Consider the following 19668-nt stretch of genomic DNA (forward strand, 5'->3'; position numbering starts at 1 on the left):
GTAATTCTGTTGTGTTTCCCATTAAAGTCTATCTTTTTATAAAAAGAAAATTCTTAAAGTAACAGCCAATTTTCATTTTTCTAATTAACAATTAGAAGCCCCTCCAATCTATACTTTAGAAAAATAATCCTGATAGTGATGGAGAGAATGGGTTGGGAAGAGGTTAGAGGTCAGGCATCAGCTGCAAGATTTTAGGTTAGAGGTAACGAGAAAAATAGAATCATCACTGGAAATACAAAGAATTGAATACAGAAAGATACCTGGACTTGATATCAATGTATTTTATATCAATAGGTTTCTGGATTTCAGGAATGAGTATTGATTGGATGATTCCCCAGTTGGGAAAGGGGTGGAAATGCCTTTAGAAGATACTGAATTCTGTCTCAGGGTATACAGTTTTAGGCGCCAGGAGGACATTTTTAGGGAAATGTTCTATATAAAGTCAGAAACTATGAGTCGGCAGCTGGGAAGGCAATCAGAGCCAGATCTCTGACAAAGATTGGGAATTGACACCATTAGGAGTAGATGACATGCTCAGAGAGAGCACAGAGAGTAATAAATTCAAGTGGGGATCTTAGGAATGAGAATTCCTGGCCAAATAGCTCATTTGTTAATTGCATCTTACTCTAGGCATCAAATTACAATCACAGATATGATAGCTGATTAAGGAAGTATCCAGTTTGGCAGAATGATATAATTTCTTTGGAGGTGAAAAGAGGTGAAGCTGAAAAGGTAGGCTGAGTTAATAACTGGGAAGGCTTTGAATGCCAAGAGAGAGTTTACACTGAGTATAGAAGTTATTTCCTTTAATTCACTGTAATCATGTCTCCATTAATAACGTTCTGTCAGCATAAGTCTAGCTTAAGTGTTTCCTTTGACCCAAAAATCCAATTAAAACCATTATCAGACTAAGATAATGGTTACATATCTGAAATAGCCAAGCAGAAGGCTGAGAGGAGACTACAGAGTGCAGATAATTCCTTCAGGTGTACTATTTGCATGGAAATACCAGTTTTATGAAGTGGGAGATAATCAACCAGAAAATATATATGATAATTACAATTTTTCACATAATATTTTGGTTAAGTTTCCCATAGACTGTTTTTCTGAAGTGAAGAGTTAAGAGAAAAGGAGAAAGGGTAATTCTGTTGTGTTTCCCATTATTTAAGTCTATCTTTTTATAAAAAGAAAATTCTTAAAGTAACAGCCAATTTTCATTTTTCTAATTAACACATTTTTGTTTTTGCCTTAGTATAGTCATCTAAAAACAAAATTTTGCTGTACTTTAAAAATCATTTAGCTTTTTATTAACTCAGAATTTTACTTAATAGCTTTGTTCTATGCCAAAAGGTGAAGGAAACTCTCCCTCCTCCACCGCTGCCACCTCCTTCTGGTGCTGCTTGTGTGCTCGTTCAGTGCAGACCCGGTACCTCTTTTGTGAAGCGGCAGCTGAGGAGACTCCAGCACTCGCCATGGCCGACGAAAAGCCCAAGGAAGGAGTCAAGATTGAGAACAACAATCATATTAATTTGAAGGCGGCGGGGCAGGATGGTTCTGTGGTGCAGTTTAAGATTAAGAGGCATACACCACTTAGTAAACTAATGAAAGCCTATTGCGAATGACAGGGTTTGTCAATGAGGCAGATCAGATTCCGATTTGATGGGCAGTCAATCAATGAAACAGACACACCTGCACAGTTGGAAATGGAGGATGAAGATACAATTGATGTGTCCCAGCAGCAGACAGGAGGTGTCTACTAAAAAGGGAACCTGCTACTTTACTCCAGAACTCTGTTCCTCCAGACCAAGAAGACATTCTCAATTAAAAAGCCGCAATTTGGTTCCATCAACTCCTGACTACTACAGTATAGTTTTCTCTATTCTTTCATTTTCCCCTTCCCCATTCCTTTATTGTACATAAAGTAACTGTGTATGTGCACAAGCATCCTGCATTTTTTTTTTTAACTAAATGGCCAATGATACCAGTCAGTTTTGACTGACATCAAATGGAGATGGGATGGGGGGAAATACTGCTTCTGTGAAAATACCCCCACTCTCCATTAGTGGCACGCTCAGTCAGCTCTTATCTTTATATTCCAGTAAGTTATTGTGCTCTCACTGTTTAACAAAAAAAGAACAACACAAAAATCCTTGCATGCCTTGTTTGATTGGAGAATTTTAATGTTTTTCATTTATCATGTAAAACCAAGGACAATTTTATAACTTTTTTGTACATAATTGTTACATGTAGGGCAATCTGTCTTTAAGTAGGGATAAATTACTCTAAAAGAAATGAATCCTAGATAGTTTTCCCTTCAAGTCAAGCATCTTGTTTAAATAAACTTCTTGTTTAAAAAGAAAAGGTGAAGGAAAAAAGATATGGTAAGCTGAAATTGTGGAAGCTTAAAAATCCCATCTTTCCATTTACTTATGGTCACCTAACTGTATTGCTGTAAAAGGCTCACCCTGAAAAAGACTTTGAACTAAGCCTGTGTCTCTCTAGCACTGTCCTCCTATTATCAGCCATGAGCATGAGGTTGCCATTCTTAAGCCCTTCTACTACAATCATCTTCAAATTGACATGCAATTAGTTACAAAGCAAATATTTTCCAGAAGATAGTGATGCCTAGAGAAGAAATACTAAATTTCAATTTTAATGTAATGAAATGATGTAATGTAAAAATGAATTTAATGTAATGAAATAATGAAAAAAAATTGGCAATTTTATTTTATCCAAAACTAGACTGGCAGAATTTTGAATATTAAATAGTACCCAAAGGTAATAGCTTTATTCCTTGCATCTTTGATGATCTCAAGGCATTTTACATTGAGCCTCACACTCTAATGAAGCAAGACAGTTCTACAGGGATTGTTTTTCCATCAGCGAAACATCTCCTATCTACTAAGATGGGTACTTGATAGTGAATTGAAATTCTAGAAGAGAAACTGAGTAAGGATCTGGCTGGATCACAACAATTGAATAAGGAGGGATAAAGATATCTAATTTTACACTTTCTGCAGCAAGTATTCATCTAATGAGGCACTGGCTATGTGGTATTTATTGCCGTGCTACAGCCAACTTCTTTTCAGATGAAGAGGTTCTTCTTCAAATACTATAATCTAGTGTTCTCAAAGCAAACCTTATTTGTCTAGAGACATCACAACATGAAGCATTATAACTAAAGAAAAATGAGATCAGAGTATAAATTCAATATCTATCAAATAGAACAGATCATATCTGTATCAACATTGCTGAAGCCTCAACAATTTGGGCATGAAGAACACTCCCCTGTGATTCAGGACTGTGAAATGTATTTGCAAATAATTATCCCAAAGGGAACAAAAAGCAGGATTACTGGAAAAAAAAATTCAACAGCTGAGTTATTCAGAAAAGTACAATTTGCTTTGACTAACAGTCCTTTCAGTTCTCTAGAGGTGAAATTATATAGATTATGATGTTCTTCCTGCTTTAACAAGCAAGTGATATATTCCCTTTGCAAAAAGTTTCCCCAAAGCAACCACTCTGCATTAATCACAATGAAACCTACTTCTTCTGAATCTCCAGAGACCAAGTCTATGTCAAGAACTCAAGATCTCTAGGCTGAACAGCTAATTCAAAAGCTGAGGCACGAAGCTGAAAGAATGGAAAGGAAGAAAGGTTCAACCCCGTAATAAAATGTGCCAAAGTGGAACCTATAAGCAAAACTCAAATTCTGCTAAAGAAATGGAACTGTCTGAGGCAGTTAACAAAACTCAAATAAGGACTACAATGCAGGAATAAATGGTCCATTTTACGTTTTGGAATTCCAAACAAAATAGCTATTCCTTTCTAGTTTAGTAAACACAAAATTACTTTATAATTAATCAAATTAAAATGTACACACATACACACATTCATATCTACTGCCCAGAATACTTCATTATCTAGAGATGGTAAATTACAGACTATTCTGGGCAGTTGCTTTGCCTTAAAAAAGTAGTGAAAAATGCTGAAGAGGTTAAGGAAATGACAGTGTGAAGGCAAAGAAACTCAGTCACCTTTTTTTTTAAAGATTTTATTTATTTTATTTTAGAGAGATAGAGTGAGCAAGAGTGAGGAGGAGAGGGGAGGGGGAAGGAATCCCAAGCGGACCCCACACTAAGCACAGAGCCCAATGCGAGGCTTGCTCTCACAACCCCAAGGTCATGACCTGAGCCCAAACCAAGAGTCAGACGCTTAACTGACTGAGCCATCCAGGTGCCCCCAAAGCCAACCTTTTTTTAAATTTTTTATTGTTATGTTAAGCACCATACATTAGTTCTTGATGTAGTGTTCCATGATTGTTTGTGCATAACACCCAGTGCTCCACGCAGAATGTGCCCTCTTTAATACCCATCACGAGGCTAACCCACCCCCCCACCCTCCTCCCCTCTAGAACCCTCACTTTGTTTTTCAAAGTCCATCGTCTCTCATGGTTCGTCTCCCCCTCCGACTTACTCCCCTTCATTCTTCCCCTCCTGCTATCTTCTTCTTTTTCTTTTTTCTTAACATATGTTGCATTATTTGTTTCAGAAGTACAGATCTGTGATTCAACAGTCTTGCACAATTCACAGCGCTCACCATAGCACATAACCCTCCCCAATGTCTATCACCCAGCCACCCCATCCCTCCCACCCCCCACCACTCCAGCAACCCTCAGTTTGTTTCCTGAGATTAAGAATTCCTCATATCAGTGAGGTCATATGATACATGTCTTTCTCTGATTGACTTATTTCACTCAGCATAACACCCTCCAGTTCCATCCACGTCGTTGCAAATGGCAAGATCTCATTCCTTTTGATGGCTGCATAATATTCCATCGTGTATATATACCACATCTTCTTTATCCATTCATCTGTCAATGGACATCTTCAAAGCCAACCTTTTTAAAATAAAATGTTCTTCCTCTAACTTTAGCTCACCTGTTTAAATACCAAACACCTAATGTGGAACATTTGGCTCAATGTGGCCTGGGGACCTTGGGTATCTTATAGACTTGGGTAGGAATTACCTTCTCACCACACAAGCTGAAGTCACAGAAAAGGTCATTTCACTCCTTTCTGAGCTGCAACAGTATCTTCCCCAAATGGTAAATGCTGTTAGCAATGCTTTCTGAACAGAAGAAAGCAACAGGCAAATCACGGGCTCACACTTACTGTGAACTATGGACAGTATGGGCAGGGCCCTTAGTGTGTTATAGAATTAAGGGCTTCTGTTAAAGCTGAGACTTCTGTTAGTTTCTAGATATCAGAAAATGTTATATAACACCTAATAATTTAACATTTAAATAAGAAAATAACAGCAATTAAAGTCTAGCTATCTGATGTGTGCCTACTTGTACTAGCCCTTTAGGCCAAGAGAGAATTTTTCCTTCTGTTTATAATCTATAAGATTAGATCTAGAATTCTGGTCTTAAAGGTTAACCTAATATTTATGACAATTAAGCTATATATCCTTGACCTAACCCCAAAGAGGTTACTATTTACCTCCCTGGTTTTCTCACCCCTCTATAAAAATAAGAGCTGGCCTTTACTGAAATACCACCCTCTGGGAGAGGTCAAGAGTCACATGTAGCCCTGGCACACTCTTTTTTAAAAAAATGAGAACATAATTTCCTTTGAATAAGCCTGCCAAGTGGAGAACTGTCCCTTAATTTCTAAACACTAATTATATTTTTTTCTACATGCTGTTTAATTAATGATCTTTGAGTGGTAGGACCAGTAATTGTTTCTTCTTTTTACTTTCCACATTTTCCAATAATGAGTATGTATATTACCTTTATGGGAGGGATTACAAAAACTATATAAATCCAGTTAGAGCTACATTTTACACTTACATTAAATATTAAAGTTATTCAACACAGTTTATTGACCCTTTTCTATATACATGACACCGTAGCGAAAAGCAGCTAAAGGGATTTACATGTAATAAAAGATTTCCTGCCCACGAAGCTTAAAATCAAGTGGTAGTGACTACGGCAGGGGAGAGGGGTTTGGAGAGGTTTATGATAAATGGCTCTAACAAAATAAATATGCACCAATAAAAACTAAAGCACGAAGATCAGATTACATCTAGCTAAAGGAATCAGGAAAAGTATTCATGGAGAAAAGAAGTGGCTGATATGAGCCTTGAATGATGAAAACACAAGTCATGAGGGAGGAGGTTGAGGATAGAATTAATTTGGGCAGTTCCCTAAGATTCTGACTAATATGGATAAAGTGCAGTAATAAAGGTAAGGTTAAGCTCTAAGAGCAGAGAAACCTGACCTCCAGGTAAATGCCTATTACATTCCTGCCAGGAACCTCTGACCAGCAATCAGCCCAAACACGCTGCAGGAGTTCAGGCATAAAGGAGGTCCCCAGAAGTAAAGGGCTGGCCTGAAGTCACCCAAGTTCCTGTGGCCCACTGAACTAGTTCAACTGAGGCCTTTATTTGCTTTAATGAAGGGGCTCTGCTCAACTGTTAGCCTAGGAATAGCTAATATCAAAGTACTATTCAGACTCAATAAAGATCATTTCAGTGAAACAAAGTTTTAAATGATCATTTGATTTGAAAAGCAGTGTATACACACTAGGCAAGGGCATAGGCTTTGGAGTCAGATCTGGGTTCAAAGTGCAGCTTCAGGACTAGAGTTATGTGTACCAAGGGTGTCCTTAGGTAGCCCTCTGAGCTTTAGTATCTTCACCTGTAAATGGGTATAATAACGGATATCACAGGACTGATGTGACGAACAGGGATAATGGATTAAAGAGTACCACCACAATGCTTAGCTCCCAGTCAACATGCAATAACAGAGTTATGCCTCTCTTTCAGAAAAACTAAATAACAGCATATAGAATAGCCTAGCCTGTAACAATCAGAAAAAACAATCTTTGATTAGTGTTTGTATCTGTGGTCACAACCAAAAGACAATTCCCACTCACAGATAATGTATAAAAGATGAGTGGTCCATTCAGCTTTTCCCATCACACATCTACCACCATTCAATATCTCATTAAACATTTAACAGTAACTAAGAAACAAACTTATGTCTCTAAAAAATACACAAGGAGAAATAGATACACCTGCACTTTGAAGAAATTAGTTTTTTTCCAGAAGTGGCTCTGAAATAACCTTATTTAACAAGTATCTCTTAAGTGCCTGCTGCCTACTATGTGCCAGGGTTCAGACTTAGATATTCCTTATTTTTTTTTTTTAAAGATTTTTTTAATTTATTTGACAGAGTGTGAGAGACAGCGAGAGAGGGAACACAAGCAGGGGGAGTGGGAGAGGGAGAAGCAGGCTTCCCGCGGAGCAGAGAGCCCGATGCTGGGCTTGATCCCAGGACTCTGGGATCGTGACTTGAGCCGAAGGCAGACACTTAACGACTGAGCCACCCAGGCGCCCCAAGATATTCCTTATTTTAAATGGAAAATCTTATAACAACTGGTGATACATAAATTGGCCTAAACCATTTCCTTAGGTAATAATAACTGCAGCACCTCTATCACAGCTTTCCTGTCTCCTTTCTCCCTCTCTATATTATAACTCCCCTTCAGGGCTGAGTCTTTTTCCATTGCTAACCAACCATCTTTTTCATTTCTGGGTGCTGGCCTAGTACCTGGCACAAAAGTTCTCAATTCTTGCTGCACACTGAGATTACCCAAGCCCCACCTTCTGAGTCAGTTTGTCTAGGGTGGGCCTGGGTCTCCTAGCAAAGTATGAAAACCAAACTGCACAGGTAATCCTAATGAGAACCATTGCTGCAACACTTAGAACTCAGTAAAGGCCAGCTGGACTTAAGCATTCCATGAGCCAGATGATTCCACCTCTGAAATGCCTCTCCCACCAAGCAATCCTGTTTTCCATCCCCAAATTTGATCCTTCCCTTGCGTATCCTAACCTGGTTAATGGCAGCCCAACCCACCCACACTTGTAGGCTAGAAACTTGAGGCTTCCAAATGCAAAACCTCAAAATCAACTTCAATTCCTCTTTTCTCTTTCACTCTTCGTCCAATTATCACTAAGTCCTCTTGATATGTCTGCAATGTTTCTGAAGCCCGACTACTTTGAACTGTCCTAGTTAAAGCCTTTTCTAGCTCAGACTATTTCAGTAGCTCCCTAATTGGTCTTTTGCTTTCCTATTCTCCCATTACACTCTGTATCATTTTTTCTTTCTTTTTTACTTTTTATGAGATTGCTATGTCCATGTTACTCTTCAAATACCTTCCACGTATATACACTTTTCTACTTGTATATGTAAAAACATTCTCTGGCGGGGGGGGGGGGGGCGGCGCCTGAGTGGCTGCTCAGTTGGTTAAGCGTCTGCCTTCGGCTCAGGTCATGATCCTGGGGTCCTGGGATCAAGCCCCACATCGGGCTCTCTGCTCAGCCGGGAAGCCTGTTTCTCTCTCTCTCCTCTGCTTGCTGCTCCCCCTGCTTGTGTTCTGTCAAATAAATAAATAAAATCTTTTTTAAAACAATTCTCTGGAAGGATACACCAGAAACTGGTAACATTAGTTCCTTCTGGGAGAGGAACTTTGCAGCTAGAAGACAAGAGAGAAACTTTTCACTCTGTACCCTTTTAAATTTAGAATACCTTTTGAATTTTGTACCATTTGCATGTGTTGCCTCTTCAAAAACCACCAAACCAAATGCAAAACAAAGGCAACACGATCTTCTATAGCTTCCTAACCAAAAAAAAAAAAAAAAAAATGGAACCCAGTTATTTAACATGGCAATTGTGACCTTCAACAGTTTGGTCTCAACCTATTTTCTAACAATTCTCAACTGCCCTTCCAAAATCACTCAGCCAGTCCAAACTACTCACTCTCTAGCCACAAAACAGCCATAGTTTGAAGACAATCTTCTGTATCTGCTGATCCCTCAATCTGGAGAGCTTTACCATTCTTCTCACTTGCCTCAATTATTGAAAAACCCATCTATCGAGACCTGACTCCATGCTTCCACAACACCTAATGTGTGTGTTTTCATTATACTGTTCCTGTGGCCTTCCCTGCCAGACTTCAGAGCTGAAGTCTCTCTTGTTCTTGGTCTTCTTCACAGCACCTGTCAGGGACTTACAGGAAACAACCAGTAAACGATAAATTCAGTTGACTGTACTGAAAAGTTAGAATACCAACACGCTGGTGTACAAACTTTCATCTGAGAACTCCAAAAAGAGTTCATCCTAGAGTTGCACAAGATGTTACATGTGCCCTGGGTTGAAGCTAGCTACAAGACGCTCCTCTTGCAGACCGTTGTTAAGAAAGTCTGATGGAAAGAACCCTGAAAAGGAGTCAGGGGATGATACCACAGCCAGCTTACTTTGCCACTAACTGGTTGTAGGACACTGGACAAATCACTTCTCTAAGCTTTAGTTTTCTCATCTGTGAAATAAGGGGCAGGGGGACAAATTCTCTCAAGAATTCCTTTTTCTAAGATCTAAGACTCTGGGATTCTAAGTTGTACTACTGTTTTTAGAAACTATAAAATAAGGGTTAACATACAGCTATGCTTTATTTTTCACACACAACATTACATTTATTACAAGAACTAGTTTTAAAGCAGAGGCTCCATCTCAGCCTTCCCAAACTTTCCTTTCTCTTTATTACACCAACACATATATGTTTTCAGAGAAGTTTCGATAATGATTCAGAGAGTAAAAATACTGCCCCATGTCCTTTTACTTTGGTTTTAACCATCTAAAATGTTGGAGAATATGCTTCTTCTTTAAGTTAAAGTCTAAGTAAACTAAGCCTAACTAACAAAAAGTCCAGCCAACCATTTTTCAATTTGAAATTCTGATAAAATAAAAGATGGTTATGGATTAGTATTAATTTACTTCACTGAATTCAGACGATCTGTAAATAAATATGTGTATGTGGAATGTATTCAGAAAACACACTTTGTTATCCAAAAACCATTGACTGTTCAGTGAATTTAGCGTACCCGAACAAGAAAAGCAATGATAAGATCAAATTTGCTGCTCAAGAACCAAGAGAAGTGAATTCTTAAAAGTAATGTGTGCAGGGGTGCCTGGGTGGCTCAGTCGGTTAAGCATCTGCCTTCAGCTCAGGTCATGATCCCAGGGTCCTGGGATCAAGCCCCACATCAGGCTCCTTGCTCAGTGGGGAGCCTGCTTCTCCCTCTGCCTGCCGCTCCGCTCCCCCTGCTTGTGGTCTCTTCTCTAATAAATAAATAAAATCTTTAAAAAAAATGCATGCATAAGACATCCTTGTTTAGACTTCATTTCATAGAAACATCGATGACCATATTATCAATTAGTGGTTAACTTAGAGGCCATGAACAGTTTTCTAGCTCTTATGCAAATAGCTCACATCTATTTTCTTATCCAAAACCGCTATCCAAACATTGATGTGAAAACAGAAGCACTTTTTGTTTGGTTCAGCACAGCTATTCTTTTTCATCTACATCAAATGACAGCATAGACTAATTCTGATAAGTCAAAAAACCTGGATGATAGGATTCTTGAAAGATCAAAATGTACAGTCAAAGCAGTACACATACACACAAAGAAATTCCCTTTCTTTTCAAAATAGTCTGTTAATGAGTAAAAGAAAAATCGGTACAAAAATGTGTTGGAATTGGCCTGAATCAAAATAATACTGGGTCTTTCAACAGAAAGCACTCTTTGTAGTAAGTCACTTTTGTAGTCTCTGGCAAAGTTTTTGCAGTCATTTTGTAGTCCGTGGGATTCATACCAACAATCCAATCAATTCTAGAACTATTCACCAAACTTATTCACCACAAAAACAACCATTTAAGAACCTGGTAAATTTATAAACTGTTAAATGTGACAGACTCAAGATCAACAATAAGCTTATTGATGAGAGCAATTTCATAACAACTGGAAACGTATAAATTAGCATAACATTTCTGGAGGGACCCATGCTAATATTCATATCAGAGGCCTTGCAAATGTTCATAGCTTTTGATTCAAGAACTCTTCAAGGAATTTATTCTAAGGAAATATTCAGATGCCGAGATACTCATTCATTCTAATCTTACTCAAAACAGAAAACTGGAAATTGGGGCCCCTGGCTGGCTCATTTGGTTAAAGCATGCAATTGATCTTGGGGTTGTGAGTTCGAGCTCCACACAGGTGTAGAGATTACTTAAATAAGACTTAAAAAAAATAAATAAAATCTTGAAAAAAAAAGAAAACTGGAAATAATCTAAATAACTAAAAATAGAGAACTGGTTATTAAACAAATTATGGGCTATACGTGCAGAAAAAATATGATGCAGTGACGCATGGAAATATGCTCAGTTTACATTACATAAAATAACATTACAGAGCAGACTACATATATATATTAGCTCAATTTTATTTAATAGTATGTATACATACAATTGTATATACACAAAAGCTGGAGGAAACCACACTGACTATAGTTCAGTTATGAGTTACAGGTGTTTTACACTGTGCTTTTCTGAACATGTGTTATTTTTATAAGCACAAAACAAAAGCATTTACTTAAAAGCACTAGACACACAAGCAGGAAACTTAGGTCCAAGTCCCAGCTATGATACTAGCTGTATTGACCTTATTGATGAGTCAACTTTATAGATAAGGAAACAGATGCAGACTAAGTGGAGATAAGAGCAGCTATTCATAGTTAAAAGATTAAATAATGTAAAACACAAAAACACACTGTTAAATCTAAATCACTATATATAAAGCTCTGATAAGATGAATCATATTTTGTGTCAGGATACTAAATAATGCTTAGGAAAAATAGAGTGAAATACTTTCACTCTTTAAGGAAAAGCTTTGTACCCCCACCTCTCAATCCACCCAAAATCCTATTTGGGATCTTATTCAAAAGAACTGAGCATCTTTTTCTCCTCAAAATTTTAACATAAATTGAAAGAGCTATGCCACTTGCCAAATCAAGTTTAACTGATTAAGTATGTGTTATCAGTCCAATGCCCTCAGCGGTGAGTCAGTTTTTGCAAAAAGTCTTGATTTATGATGCAATCTTATAAATTGTGTGTATTGTTTAATAGGAAATAAATGATTTTAGCTCTCAAGGAGATAGAAAACTACTATATTTTTAAAATATTTGACAACTCCCAAACAAGACAGATGACTAAATTTTATTACTAATGACAAAAATTAGGATCCAGGGCACCACTTCTTAAAATGAGACCAAAAGTTAACACTAATTTTGAAAGGCAAACCCACAAGGCACACTGTTTTCAACTAACTAGAACTTCTCATCTGAAAAGTCAAGTTTCTTCAGGAAGGAAATACTAATGTTAACTTACTTTTCTAAAGCATTTTCCTGAAAATTCTGAACCTGAAGTCCCAAGTAAGGCCTCTCTAAAAGGCATAGGGACCTACATAAAATGCATTTGACATTTAGCTTGAACTTGACATAAGCATTTACTCAAAGGACATGGTTTTAAGTCAAATACTGTGGCCTGGGTATAGTGCTTCTTGAGTCACACCTGAGTACAAACTCCATTTGGATACTGTTGGAGCTATTCAAGTTATGTATTGCCCAGTTTCATAAAGTAGTGCTGAAGTTCAGGGAACAGCCTCCTCCAATCCAGCCCCTTCTCCCTGCAAAAAACCCCAACACAACCAACACATGCATCTTACCCTCTGCTACAAATTAAAACCTTTTAACAAAAATGTATTTTCGAAAAAGTATAAATAGTCATGCTTTCAAATTCAATTACTTGCTCTATAAAAAAGGTTCATCCAAAATCCTTTAAAAAGATTAACACATTGAGAGAACCTGAAACTTAGGAAAATTTAAAACTAAGCTTGAGAATCTCTAAAGACTGAACAAAGGAAAAGTAGTTTTGACAGTATAACAAATGAGGAAATGACTTGAAAAATAATGTACCTTATAAGAACCTCTGAAAAGTACAATGTATCTGTATTAGCAAAGTGAGGAAAAATATCAGGGAGCAAGAGTTTAAAAAACAAACGGCAGGGGCGCCTGGGTGGCTCAGTCGTTAAGCGTCTGCCTTCGGCTCAGGACATGATTCCACGGTCCTGGGATCAAGTCCCGCATCAGGCTCCCCGCTCTGCGGGAAGCCTGCTTCTCCCTCTCCCACTCCCCCTGCTTGTGTTCCCTCTCTCACTGTGTCTCTCTCTGTCAGTTAAATAAATAAAAATCTTTAATAATAACAAAAACAGCAAAATTCCTCTATCCGTCAACCTTGTAATCTTATTTATTACACAAAGACAGAACACACAAAGACAGAACACTCAGAATAAGTCAGACAGCAACTAGTCAAATGTGTGGCTTTTTTTTTCTTCTTTCTTTTGGTCAGTGGCCTTTTTTTTTTTAAGATTTTATTTATTTATTTGACAGAGAGAGACACAGTGAAAGAGGGAACACAAGCAGGGGAGTGGGAGAGGGAGAAGCAGGCTTCCCATGGAGTAGGCAGCCCGATGTGGGGCTGGATCCCAGGACCCTGGGATCATGACCTGAGCCGAAGGCAGACGCTTAATGACTGAGCCACCCAGGCGCCCATGGTCAGTGGCTTCTCAAGCCTTGCTATTTCCATGAGTCCTAGAAAGCTCTTTTACTGAATCCACAACTCTCCATTTCCTTAATATTCCACAATTTTCTCTTGAAAGCACATAGATTATGAAATCAGGCATAAAGTACTGATTAGGGACACCTGGGTGGCTCAGTTGGTTAAACACCTGCCTTCGGCTCGGGTGATGATCCCAGGGTCCTGGTATAGAGTCAAGCATCGGGCTCCTTGCTCAGCAGGGAGACTGCTTCTGCTTCTGCCTCTGCCTGACGCTCCCCTTGCTTGTGCTCGCTCGCTAGCGCACTCTCTCTCTTTCCTTGACAAATAAATAAAATCTTTAAAAATTAAAAAAAATTTAAAAAATAAAGTACTGATTAACCTTAGAACTTATATTTGATGACTTTTAAAAAATATTTCCCTTGGATAAAATAATAAGTATATAAAAATAATTATATTAAAAAAACTATATTCCTCATAAAGTTATAGCTATAGTAAGACCCAACAATTCCATTTTTAGGTATATACCCAAGAGAATGAAAAATATATGTTCACACAAAAGCCTGTACATGGATGTGTCACAGCAGCACTATTCACAACAGCCAAAAAGTGGAAACAACCCAATGTCCATTAATAAATGGATGGATAAACAAAATGTGGTATATCCATACAATGGAATATTATTCAGCCATAAAAAGGAACAAAGCACTGATACAAACTACAATGTGGGTGGACCTTAAAATATACTAAGTGAAAAATGCCAGATACAAAAGACCACATTTTGTATGATTCCATTTATATGAAATGTCCAAAACAGGCAAATCTATAGTCAGCCTATACTTTCTGTTGCCCGGGGTTAAGGGAGGGGAGACGGGGGAGTGACTGCTAATGCACAGGGGTTTCTTTTGTGGTGATGAGTATGGTCTGGTACTAGTCAGTGGTGGTGGTTGCACAACCCTGTGAATGTACTAAATGCCACCAATTTTTTTTATTTTTTACTTTAAAAGGTAGGCGTTATGACAGATGAATTCTGTATCTCAATTTTTAAAAATTCAAACCAGGGTCATGTCTGCTGTCAAGAGGTAGATCAGGCTAAAATTTGACTTTCAGAAAATTATGACTATATAATAATAAGACTAGTTTCCTGACACAGCTTAAAATCTAGCTGAGGGAAATTCCAAAGATGACTTCTTCAAAGGCTTAAATCAGCACACATGCACTCTCCCAATGTGACTACTTTGTTATTAAAAGGATAACTCACTTTCAGATACCGAGCTTCTACCAAATATATTAAAATTATCATGACTGTTGGAAAACATAAAATTCTACCTAATCTATTCACTTCCTAAATAAACTTTTGATCCTTATATTGTTCACGTAATCCTTATAGCTCAAGACAACTACTTTTAAGATTGGCATTACTTACAAAAACACTTCAAAAATCCTGGCCACAATCAAAATCATATCCAAAGGCTGGAATATGAAATTGTTTTCATTTCTCTTTAAGGTTTCAAGTTAAATCAAGCTTCAATAAACATCTGGCAGTTTTATAAGAATTACTTTACAACTCTATTCAGGGGTCAGATTTTACATGGCGTAGACCATGCTGCCGTTTCTTAAAGAAGTGGTTTCAGTAAACTGTGGTTTAGTACGCAGAGGAGCTTTTGTTGCATTTAATTATAAGTCATAGTGTGGATACAGAAGTTGTAAACACACACACACACACAACACACACAACACACACAACACACACACACATATACCCTTAAGCAGGAAAAACATTAGAAGGATCAACTGTACCTAAAGAGACTGGTTTTGAATTCACCCATGTTATCAAGAAAACTTAACTAGTGATGCAATGGAAAGTGGACTGTAATGGGCAATCTTGGTGGTAGTCCTAGTTCTGCCATTAACTGGTGGAATAACCTTAGCAAAATTATTTGACCCTCTGTAGGCCTCCATTTTCTCACTGGACTCCAAGGTTTCTAAGTCTTACAACTCTCACCAGTCTGATTCTATTGTTAAGCAGCTTAGAGCTGTGGGAGGCCTAGCAATTACACACTAGGCAGCTCTCATATTTTTGTGTACTTAGGCATCCTGTACCATATAAAGTAATGAGAGAACTCAGGATTAGCCACAACGAAGAAGAAAAAAGAAAAGTGCACATAGCTCCTGCTGGTATTGGTTTACTCCTGTTGGACCTAATAAAGAGAAAGCACCTTTGCCAATTTTCCAGGGGATAGGAGTGGTTCCTATGTCTCACCACACCCACCATAGTTGGTTTTTCCTAAAAGAAATCCAGTGCGGACTCTACAAAAATGCTGTAAAGCACCAAGTACTTTTAGTCACTGCATACTAATAGAACAAATGAATTCTAAATTAAAGACATAAAACAGCTTTCTCTTTCTAATACAAAAAGAAATAAACAGCTTTTATTCCAGTCAAGGAGTTGTAGATGAGCACAGTGAGTTGTACATATATTAAGCAACAAACACAGTGTTAACCCAAAGAAAATGAATTATCTGTAGAACTAGAAGGTTCAAAGCACTGAGGTTCAACATAACATTATTCAACATGGTCCTTTAATGCTTTTCAATTTACAACTCCAACTTCCAGAGAAAAAGCATTACTAAGGACTTGCTGAGATGCCTCACCTCTTTCATAGCAAGCAATAATCAGACCTGCCTGATGGGATAGTGTCAATAAAACAGAAGTCACCATCACACAAACTGGTTTGTAGAAGTCAAAGATCAAATGAGGCCTATTCTGAAGTTGTTTCAAGTGGCCCCCCAAGATGGCTTTCTGGAAGAGCTCTTCTAAAACAGGACAGTCCTAAGAACCTGTCTCCCAATTTGTACACCAAACACACACACACACACTCTTATTCTCTCTCTTAAAATGGCTCTTTGTCAAATATGGCCAAAGACCACCCCTAGGTCACACCTGTCTGGTTATGCCTGACAGTATTCCTTTTGGAGGGGTTACAGAGCTGTGGTTCCTAATCTGGTCCCTGTGGATGGACCTCTAAGTGGTATGCAGATGGACTTCGTGGGGTCAGTGAAGTCACTGAATGCTTATGCAAAATTTTGTCTCCATGCACATTTTTCTGGGTAGAGAGCCCTTGGGCACTCAAAAGTCCTGAGGCCACAAACCAAGGAAAGTTAAGAACCACTGGTTTAGCGCTAAATATAAAACTGGAGAACTATACTGAAGGTACCCATGTGAATGAGATAGGAAATAATGTCTGTTATTTGAGGTGCAAAATAACAAAGCGCGAGTTTTTTTCAAAACAAAAAGAAAATATGATCTGATGGTCAGAAGTCCCTAAGGGTCAGGTAGTCCACTCCCTTCCTCCTCTAGTCTAGATGAGGAAAATGAGCTGAGAGGCTCTTGCCCAAAACCACATATCACAGAGCCAGGTTGGCAAAGTTGAGTACCAAATTTGGCAGGGTTTCTGCCAAGATGGTAGGTTTATACTTTTTTCAAAATGGGTTTGACCAAAATTCCCCATATCCTTCTAAATACCCCACTCCATTAAGAAAGCAGACTTCACAAATTTTAAAATCAAGGTTAAGCATAGGAATTTAACTCATTAAAATGTTCCCAAATCATTAATCAAATTGCAAATCTTTCACAAAAGCCAGCACACAGATTTGTAAGGGGGAACGTTAGTGGCTCATTATCACCTATCCTGTTGCACTGACTCCAATTTGAAAAAGCAGCACAGGTCACAAGCTCATTAAATGAAGCTTCTAAATGTAATGGGAAAAGACAGCTATTGACAGCCCTTTAAAAAAGATACTGAGTCAGGGATGCCTGCGTGGCTCAGTCGGTTAAGTGGCTGTCTTCAGCTCAGGTCATCATCCCAGGGTCCTGGGATCGAGTCCCTGCTCCACGGGGAGCCTGCTTCTCCCTCTGCCTCGCTCTCTCTCATGAATAAATAAATAAAAGATTAAAAAAAAAAAAGATACTGAGTCAGGGTCAAGCTGACTTCAAAGTGAATTTGTATGATTTCTATCTACAAGCTCCTTCACCTACTGAATCCTCCCTCACCCTCTTAAAGTTAACATAAAGAGTGTTGCCTAATGATTTTTTCAACACAGGTAATGGGGTCATTCATAAATTAAACTGAGAACAACCTTTCCAGTAACCCTGTTCACAAACACTACATGTAGTAGAAACAAAGATAATAGGCAGTTACTCTGAGATCAAATTAAAAAATAATTATTGTCATAAAAAGTTACAGGACCATTTGTTCCAATGCCAAACTGTGCCTCAGCATATGAAATTTAAAGTAGTCAAAAACTCAACCTCACCTAAGAAGTGAAACCAAACTGACATTTGAACCCAAGTTCAATGACAGCATGTCCTTCAATATCAAAGGAAGTGCTTTACTTATTAAAGGAGATTTAATGGCATATGATTCTATGGCATACACATTGTCTCCAAAGACGTATATTATGATAAACTTTCTGATTGCTTATGAATTATATTTAGCCCTTTCTATCAGCTCATACGTTAGTCTCCCGGCCAAAGGTGTAACTGGAATAGGCCTTTGGAAGCACCTGTGGCCTGAAAATGCTTTAACCAATTCCCAAGGCTTTCTTCGCTGCAGTTTGAAGAAGGTTCGACCATTCTATTTTGGGTCAAGGAGACTCTCTTCCACCCCAAACGACCTGAAGTGGGCAAGAGCAGTTTGGGAGAATGCACTGCGAGTGTTTTTTCACCAGGCCAGCGCCACCGCCTGCGAGACTCCGAAAAGGATGGAGATCTGGTCACCATCGAGGCGGCGAAAGAATGCGGCTGGGCTGTCTGGGGCTCAGGACAGTGAGTCCGCTCTGGATCCCGCAGCCTGCAGGCAGGCTGTGGCGTCAGGAGCACGCGAAGAATTATAGAGATCTCCGGAGCAAGCAGAGGGAGGAGGCGGGGAGGGAACAAGAACGAGGTTAGGAGTCTGCAGGTGTCTCCGGGGGAAGGGACGAGGTCGTCGGGACTGGCACAGCCAAGTGACTAACAGTGCGGTTTTGGACTCGGTCAAACTGGTCACACTGTCAGGCTGTGTGACCTTGAGCACAGAACTCGACCGTTCTGCGGCTCAGTTTCCTCATCTCTAAAATGGGGGTTGTTGCAACGGAGAACGCACCACGGGCGCTTGGCACGGCGCCTGGCACATAGTAAGCGCTCCCTCCCTACAGCTACTACTGGCTCTCGGGCTCCTCTCACCGCTCGGAGGAACTGGGGAAGAACTGGGGAAGCCCCGAGCAGGGGAGTCCCCAGGAGGCGGATCTGGGGCTGGGGCGGGAGGACCCGGGCCGGGTACTCACCGAGCACGTCTGCCGAGCGGTGCCGGGCCACGAAGCACGCGTCGTCCCCGTAGCACGCGCCCTTCTTGAGAAGGCCCTTACGGAAGTCTTTGCCGAAGCCGCAGCCGGCCGTCACCAGCCCGTAGTCACCGCTGCCGCCGCCACCGGCCCTGGGGTCGGTCTGCGAGAGGCCGCCAAGCACGGCGCGGGCCACCAGCCGCCCGTACGAGAGGACCGAGAACATCGCCGCCGCCGCCCCCCCGAGGAGGCGGGGGGCCCGGGGAGCAGGAGGACGCGGAGGCCCAGAGCCGGCTCTCTCCTCAGCCGCAGCAGCGCCGCCGCCGGGGCGCTCCTCAGGGCGGCGCGCAATCGCCGCCGCCGCCCCTGCCCTACGCGCGGGGCCTCGCACACGCTCCGCTGCGCGCACCGGAGCCACAGCGAGGTCAGAGCCGGCAGCTCCTCCACCTCAGGCCAAGTGGGGTCCCGGCTGCAGCCACCGCTGCCGCCGCCATCTTCCGCTCCACTAGCGTGTTCCGGGCCGCGCCGGCAGCGCCGCCCCCTCCATGGCCACGCCTGTAGCCCCGCCTACGGTTCGCGCTCACGCCCAAGCCACGCCCCCTCGGGCTCGGTGCCTTATGCGGTCTCTGAGGTCGAGTGTGCGCAGAGGGTGTAGACGCAATGTCTCCTGGGAGTTGTAGTCTCTGCTTCACTGCTTAGCATCCAAAACCTAGGAGGATTTCCCCACGAGGGACCTAAATTAAGTTATTGAAAACTACAGATGGGCTGTTTGAAAGTTTCCTCCTTGTTTTAACCATATATTTTATTTTATTTATTTATTTTTAAAGAT

General features: G+C 40.1%; 1 protein-coding gene and 1 pseudogene across 2 annotated transcripts in view; one reads left to right on the forward strand and one right to left on the reverse strand.

Annotated features, from left to right (window-relative positions):
• The window catches only part of PPTC7 (protein phosphatase targeting COQ7), a 42104-nt gene extending 22729 nt beyond the window's left edge, over window positions 1-19375 (reverse strand). For both annotated transcript variants that reach the window (XR_003517058.1, XM_027576943.2), the window contains exon 1: window positions 18843-19375. Coding sequence is in view for 1 of the 2 variants with exons in the window: in XM_027576943.2 (XP_027432744.1) it covers window positions 18843-19065 (223 nt within the window). In the remaining variant the exon portion in view is untranslated. The remainder of the gene's footprint in view (window positions 1-18842) is intronic.
• On the forward strand, window positions 1473-1824 carry LOC113913013 (annotated as a pseudogene).
• Window positions 19376-19668: the final 293 nt, after the last annotated feature.

This window comes from Zalophus californianus, chromosome 14 (genome assembly GCF_009762305.2).
Source record: "Zalophus californianus isolate mZalCal1 chromosome 14, mZalCal1.pri.v2, whole genome shotgun sequence".
Taxonomy (NCBI): domain Eukaryota; kingdom Metazoa; phylum Chordata; class Mammalia; order Carnivora; family Otariidae; genus Zalophus; species Zalophus californianus.